This window comes from Pundamilia nyererei, unplaced genomic scaffold (assembly GCF_000239375.1).
Source record: "Pundamilia nyererei isolate P.nyererei 1_Seehausen unplaced genomic scaffold, PunNye1.0 scaffold00010, whole genome shotgun sequence".
NCBI classification, from domain to species: domain Eukaryota; kingdom Metazoa; phylum Chordata; class Actinopteri; order Cichliformes; family Cichlidae; genus Pundamilia; species Pundamilia nyererei.
Genome location: NW_005187411.1, coordinates 3,436,974 through 3,445,061, shown reverse-complemented (window position 1 = coordinate 3,445,061; position 8,088 = coordinate 3,436,974). Strand labels below are relative to the sequence as shown.

At 42.5% G+C, this 8,088-nt stretch overlaps 1 protein-coding gene across 4 annotated transcripts in view; it reads right to left on the bottom strand.

Moving 5' to 3' along the window:
• The window catches only part of rcan3 (regulator of calcineurin 3), a 42,077-nt gene that overhangs the window by 13,766 nt on the left and 20,223 nt on the right, over positions 1–8,088 (bottom strand). The window contains exon 1 of one of the 4 annotated variants that reach the window (XM_005723851.2): positions 7,362–7,681. The exons of the other annotated variants lie outside the window; for them this stretch is intronic. Coding sequence (XP_005723908.1) covers positions 7,362–7,448 — 87 coding nt within the window. The 5' untranslated portion in view covers positions 7,449–7,681. Of the gene's footprint in view, positions 1–7,361; positions 7,682–8,088 lie in introns of those variants that run through there. 4 annotated transcript variants of the gene reach the window in all.

The following is an 8,088-nucleotide window of genomic DNA, read 5'->3' as shown; positions in this document are numbered from 1 at the left end:
CGACTGTTGTTGAGTTGTGTACAAATAAAATTGAATTGAAGTTCAGCTCAACACGGCTTCATTGGCATAAATAGTTCAATAAACTGCATAAAGAAATACTTCATATATTAACTGTTTAAATATTTATGAGCAATGCGATCAACATCAATTCATTTTCTGTCTAGTATTGTTTTACATGCTTGATGGAGAGGTGTGCAAACTAGTGCTCCCCCAAAAGAGCCAAAATCCAACACATAACATAAATTACTGAACTTCAATAACTTAGTGAAACTTAAAAGAGTGTGTTTAATATATAAAGTCTTACACTCCCTTGCTCCACCACCACTAAAGCAGTTCATTAGGCATAAAGAAAGCTCAGACAGGACCAATCGAGCTACAACCCGAGGAGACTTGTTTATTCCCCACAGACGGACAGCATTTGGGCAGAACGTCCTTTCTGTCCAGGGTGGCCATCTGTGGATCAGTCTTCCCCGATCCATTAGAGAATGCTCGACATTCAACTTGTTTAAGGCACAGGCTAAAAACTGGTTATGGACAAATCAAGTGTGTGATCATGTATAAGTTGTATAGTTTTAATGTTTTATTTGGGAATAGAATGATATGTGTGAGTTTGGTGATAGAGTTTTTATTATAAATGAATTATGAATTTTTTATGAATTATTATGTCTATTTTTTAATGTTTTATGGACAACAGATGGAAATTATCCCTTGGCTATAATCTGGCATGTTTACATTCATGTAATTTATTTTACATTTATGTTCATTAACATGCACGGTCCTAAATAAATAAACACCAGAGAGTTTCCAAAAACCAACATAAAAGCCCTGAACTGAAACATAAAGTACTTGAGTATTTTACAATACGCTTGTAACATGCCACATACAAATTATAGCTCGAGTGTATTTTAAGGTGCTCAGTGGTTTCTGTTGGCTGTTATGGCTACATTCAGCCTGGAGGTTAGGGGTTAGTGTTTTAGCAATATAAAACATTGTAAGCTACTGTTAGCTTGTGACTACTTAGGATTAGGTAATGTGTCAGAGAGAAAAAAATCTGACTCAGTATCACTGGATAAACTCCGGATAAAGATTGTGCGTGTGTGTTTGTGTGTGTGCAGTGACCTGTACCAACATAGGGAATCACAGCTTTCCTCAAATCAGCCATTAACATTAGCATAGCAGCAAATCCTTAGTATTACAAAACAGTGAGAACAATCTGTGATTAACAGCTTTGTCTTCATTGTGACGGCTCTGAAAACACTGGGAAGGCATGTGAATGGGCCAAGTGTTATACAGGTGAATAAATACCTTGAGCAATGAGCTGAATTGACAGGGCCCAACGCTGCAGTGCTATGCTGCCACTGCCAAGGGCACAACGTGTCCACGACAGGGAGCTAGAAATCAGTTTATAGCACAGGGAGACTCATTAATCCTATTACCGCCAACGTGGTCATTACGTTTTTTTTTTTTAAATGATTTTTTATCGAAGCTGGAGCTTTTCCTCTTCAGCTCCATTTAGGCAGAACACACAGATGGTGATACAAGCACACGCATAAAATTTCTAGCTGGCTCGCACGCAGATCCGTACGCTTTTAAGGTGACGATAATCCAGAGAGTTACACAACATTACATAAGGTGGCTAAAAGATGCCACACCAACAGTCCTTAACTCAGGCCGCAGAGTACAGACAAATGAGCTCACCACTCTCACTTCCTACTGCTCACTCTTGCATTTTACCCTCTTTCAACATCTCTGGTGGCAATCAGTGCATTACTCTGTGGTGATACAGCATCTCTAGTGATGATTAAGCAGTACAGAAACAAAGGCAAGAGCATGCTGCACAGTTACATCACCATGTTTTGTTGCAGAAATATTATGGACAGTGATTCAAAATGGTAAAAGCATGACCCTAGATGCATCACATATCTACCAATGTACTTTTAATTCCTTATGAATTGCTCTGAAACAGGAGAGAAACTTTCATGGCCTAACAGTTTACAATGACATGTCAAATTCCTTATATTAAGACACCGAAAGTCCCAAAACTCCACAGTGTTTGATTTACTGGTCTCAGCAGATGGCTGATCCTCCTTGAGCCTGGGTCTACCGGAAGCTTCTTCCTGTTAACAGGGAGTTCTTCCTTCCCTCTGTCACCAAGTTCTTCCTCAAAGGGCGTTGTTTGATTGTTGAGGTTTTCTTTTTCCTATTGTAGGGTCTTTACCTTACAATATAAGTTCCCTTGAGGCCACTGTTGCTGGGATTTGTTATCTAACTAAAAGCAAACTAAAAGCAAAATTGCACAAAAAGAAAAGTGTACTTGCTTTTAGAAACTGAGACTCATAAGTGTGTTTATTTTATGATATACAATTGAATGCATAATCTATTAATCTATGTGCCGCATATGGATAAACACACAGCTCTATACTTAATATTATTGGTTTTTGCCCTTAGCTTTCACAGTGCAGTGTATACGCCATAGACTGCAGGGTATGTAAAACTCTTGCTGTGTTTTTCCTTAGTAATTGGCTTGATGTTGCTTTTTCAGTCCCTTGCATTCTCACAGCCATTTTTCTGAGACAGGAAATCTAATTGGAAATTCTGACAAGAAAATTATGTTCCACAAGAACCTTCAATAACAAAGACCAGTCACTGCATGATGCCGTTTCCGAACTCTTTGTCCTCGGTAAGTAAATTGGGAGCCCCTACATTCCATTGCAAGACCTTTTTTATTTTGCATCTAATCTTATCACACAGTCATGTCATCTTGGCTACATGGTAACCAGACACCCAAGCCAGGAGCATGTCCTTTGTTCTACGTCACCCTAACGGACACAGCACTAACCTTTAGCTGACACCTGAGCTCGAGCACTTATCTAGGGTTTCAGGCAAATGTGAATGCCGCCTGCCCAGTGCCCAGAGTGGGGGGAACAGGCACACCTGAGCCCACTGCTCAGACCCAGGATCGCTCAACCCTGCCAATATGCAGATCTAGTTTCCTACCAGCACAGAAAATGATACTGCCGATGTCTACATCCATTCTGCCTTCCCTACCCTACCCTCCTGTTGCTTCTCTGCCTCTTGCCTTACACAAACACCTGGTCTGGCAGCATCACAACAATGTTTTTAAATGTGAGTCTAAGATAACATGAACGCTCAAATCTAATGCATGGTTATTCGGTATGCACTAAGAGCTCTGTCAGTGGTATTTCCCTAGAATATTAAAACAAAAGGCCAAATGTCTAAGTGGGACTGATACATGTTTTTATCTTCACTCTGCTATATTGTACATAAGGCCTATATAAAAAAAATTCCACACTCACCCTTCGGGCAATCTTTACCCTTCAAGCTCAGGTCCTCTACCAGAGGCCTGGGACACACACACACACACACACACACATATATACATATATAGTTAGGGTTTAAGCAAAGGATAGAAAATATCTCTATATAAAACTATGGTCTAGTATATTGCTTTTTACCTTCCTGTGGTGTTTATATGCTTAAAATAAACTTCCTAAATGAAGCGCGATGACAACATGTTATGTAACGTAGCACATTAAAAAAAGACAGCGGGAAAGAATGAAAACATCACAGACGTCAGCAAAATCACTCTTCAGTTTTGCTGAACAACAAAAGCGCAGATTAGTCATCAGATCTCGTCTCCTTCCTCATAACCAGCGCGGTTTCTGCAACAGCAAAGCGTGAGAACAGACGCAGGGAAGTGAGAGACGGGCAGAAAGACAGACAGTCGACGGGACAAATGGAAAGTGACCCAGGTGGATGGAGAATTCTCCCAGTGTCCTCTGCGAGGTGCTGTTTGTGTTTGCTGACAGAGATGTTTGTCTGTAGGTCTGCGAGTCCGCTGACTCACTGTTGTGGTTGGAGTGTGTGAGTGTGTCAGTGTTACTAGAGTCTTCTGTGTGGGGGAAATCAGGCATAAGTCGAAAATAGCTGTACTTGGTGGTTTGCAGTGTAGCCTCTGTGTGCTGTTTTCATGATGAGGCGGGTCTGACTGTCGGGAGAACCGATGGAGCTGTAAGTGTGAAGAGGTCATGATGTCAAAATGCTGTTTTTTCCAGCAACACTGATGTGTTAAACGTATCATAAAGATACTTTCGGCTGCTCCCTTACTCACAAGGGGTCGCCTCAGTGGGTAGCTCGGCATGTTCGATTTGCCAGATTTCTACACCCGATGCCCTTCCTGACACATCCCAACAGGGATTTGTGTCTTCTCCTGGGATCAAAGGGGACATCTTTTGGTTGTTAGGCAAATATGTAAAGCACTACATAGGCATCCTAATTAACGCCCACCCACCCTCCAAAAAAAAAAAAAAGAAACAACACACACATATTTTGCGACTGAGTGAAACCAGAGACGAACTTGTCAAGAGAAAGAGCAGGTCGACAGGCGCGCATTATCTATTTACACCTATATGAAAGTGCAAGTGGATATTTAAAAAAAAATTACATGAAAGTGTCAACATCAAATCAAGCATGCATGGTAACTGTAACTGCAAAGGCAAGCTTTGTCCTAAAATACACTCACAGCATGCCAAAACATGCTACGACCTTCAAAATGTGTCCCGTGCTGTCATCTGCTTATGCTGGTACATTCTGCAGGTAATGACATGAGGTGTGCATGCAGTCAACCTGCACCTCCGGCCTTGCCGAACTTAACATCAACAGTCCTTTTGTTTAATCTAAAATGGATCCCAAGCACTTTCTGGAAAAAAGAGAGCTTTCTACACCATCAGCCTTCCCATTATTATGACAACAACCTACCCTGTGCGTAGCCTCTCAGTCTGTCTCATTAATGATGTAATCAGCAAAAACCCGAGCCGCGGCGTTTTCAACCATGTCAAAGCACTCACTTGTTTTTCTTCATGTTCCCCTTTCAAACACCAACACTGCTTAATCTTTCCTTGACGGGTCTATAAATAGCATCAATCCACTTAAGTTCACCCAAAGTGCTTTGGAACAAAACAGCATTCCGATTATTATCTGTCATCTACAGATTTAGGCATAGTAATAAAAACATGGGCCTCAGACAGGCTCAGATCTGGTTAAATGATAATAAAAAAAACAAGAATAGACTGACGGGGAGGTGGGTTCAATCTGAGCGTGCTCCCCACGTGCCCATCTTTAATCTGCCCTCTTCTTCTGTGCTCTCCATCACTCTCAGTGCACTAGAAACCAGGATTACTAGTGTTCTTTGTGCTATTCAGTCCTCTGTCTGCTGTTTTAATTGTGCACATACCCCCCTTTTCTTTGGCGGAGTCTGTGAGAGGTGGGCTGATAAGAGCGGTTTGACAGGAAGGTTTAGTGAAGACTGTCCTCTGATCAGACTGGCCTGCCCCTGTCTGTGTCTAGCCTGTCAGAGGAGGACGGACGATCTAAAGGAGCAGCAGGTTTTAATGAAGGTTTTTCACAGCGAAAGAAATGACACATCCAACCCTAGACTCCCCTTGAAACACACAATCATGAACTGTACAATAAATTAAGAGACATTAGGTCACGGGTGAGTCGAAATCCTAAATAATCAACACTTTAGAGGTTCCACGGTGAAGCTCGTCAGTCGTTTTTCTTACTCTAACATCCCCCAGGTAAATTTGAATCTCCTATAATTGGAGAACAACTGCAGGGTGATACATTGGTGTCTTTCACCTTGGCTGGTCTGCAGTGGTTTAGAAACTGTCAGACCTGGGAGCAATCACAGCAGCTGCCTGGCTAGCTAGGGGCCACAGACCATAGGATGAGTCAGTTGTCAACAGGGACTGTTTTTTTGTGTTACATATTTACAGCATAAAACAGGAGCAAACAAGCACAACAACATCATTATGAGATGGAAATGAAACTTCAACAATCCACCTATGTACATGTTACTGGAATAGCTTGGGAAGGTTAGTGATAAACATTAAATTCCTAATAAATAAATGAATGAATAAAAAAAATTAATGGTCTATAAGCTGGGTGTGGTGACTGAGATTTGAGCTTCTGTAGGGTAGAAAATTAGCCTATATCACCAGAGCACAACAGCACTTAAGTGTGAGAACCACAGAGGGATTATTTGGAGTTTGTAGGCCAGATAAGTCCTTATACCTCCAGACTGCACTACAGCCCCTTATACTGCTACTTTATTTTGAATTCCTTCACCCTTTTCATATTTCAGTCATTTTTGGTGATGAGTCAGATCAGACAAGCAGACATGCAGGCAGCAGGTGAGGGAATATATTCTGACATGGAATTTCCAAAGGGTTTAGCGGGTGAGCCAAGCTTTGGCCGACCATCTGCATAGCCTTTTAAGCCTCAAACTTGGCATGTTGTGGTGCCAAAGGTGGGGTCCTGAAGCTCATTTTGAACTCATCTGATTGCAACTGCTTTCCTGACCAACAGTTTATCAAATACCTGTATCTGATGTGTCCCAAGGCAGGGGTGGGCAGCTGATTTTCCCTAAGGGCCCAACTGAGAAACTGGAGCTGTTATGGAGTGCCACACCACAACAGTACTGAGCAGAACTGACTTCAGCTTAGTATTAATTATATCTCTCTATTAGAGTATTGGTGCATACCTCCACCAGTGTTTCACGTGGGCCCTTGGGAAAATAAATTGCCCACCCCAGTTCTGAGGGCTTTTAGAAAAAAACTGCCATAGGGGGTGCAATACTGAATTTACAGTGATGTAAATGTACTCAAAGGCAAATCTAATTGTAACTATTAGCCCCCCCCCCTTCCATTATCATTTCCAGGGGCATCAATTTCAATCACTTATACCAGGATTTTTTTATGCCACTGCATGTTTATTCATGTTCGCCGAGTATTTTTTAATTTAAATTTTTTTTCCGGCATCACGTTTAACCTGATGTACCTGCAATGCTGCTGTAAGGCCAGATATAAAACGGGGGGGGGGGGGGGGGTTTACAAGACAGCCTGTTCGCCACTGCGTCTAAACATCGCCTCGCTTATTTCCATACATGTGTCTTGCATGGACAATCCACTTCATCACACCCCATTCCAATATCGCCTTGCGAGCCTCATCTTATAATTGCCGTCTATCTGAAGCCTGACACACACACACTGACGCATACACAATGATTCCTTAAAAAAACATTCGTGCATTTTTCAGCAATTTTTGCAATTCATTCAGCGTCAATCACTGCGGCGTGCACGCGCGGCGCGTGCGTCTCCCCGAGATGCGGCTCCCATTGATAAAAATCCTCGTTTGAGGAAGGGCTGCATTCAACGTCACCCAAGACATTCATGTCTTCTACAGGGGCAGCATGCAGTCGCCCCGAGCAAACTGCTGCACAACCACACCGCAAAAAGCAGGCTTCATTTCAACGTGCATTTTTTATGGGTGAACCGTACCTGCATTTTATCTGATGTAAACACCTCAATATCTACTTCGCAGGCGATGATGGTCACCATCTCCAGTTTCATATTTATCGATGGCATTCCCTTGCGTGTTTTGGGTTTTTAAAAAAAATGAGTAAAAGTCTTTCTCTTCCACTCTAGCAGGGCGCAGAAAACGCAGGTATCTGTCGCTTTTTTCTCCAGGAAGCTGCGGTTAAGTCCGGCGGACTGTTCTGGATGGTTTCTTTTTTAATCGGCTGCGTGAGTCGAGGCTGGACTCCTCGCTGCACTTACGCGCTGCTGTGAGTGATGCTGCAGCAACTGCACAAACTCTCTCCGTCTCTCTCTCTCTCTGGCTCCTGCCCTCCCCGCTCCTGGCTCCACATTGACGTCATTACCATCCTCACGTTCGTCTTGTTTTACGCCACTGTAGAGCTTGACGAACCACGCAGGGCGCACTGCAGAATTCACCGGCCGGTTTATTCCGCTTTTGTTGCATTTTATTTTTATTACAATTGTCTTTTGTGTTCGCGGGGTTGAGGGAGAAAAATGTGTCACAACCATCTTTGAAAAAAAAAAATCAATCCATGTTTACGTCAAACAACACCAGCATCAGAGTCACACAGACCAACCCATTCATTAAGAAGAAAGTCGTGTTTACACCTGATGTCTTTGTGATATACTGACAACAAATATGGGGTGGACAATGAGAGCAGAAGCTGTATAAGCACAGGTTCAAGTG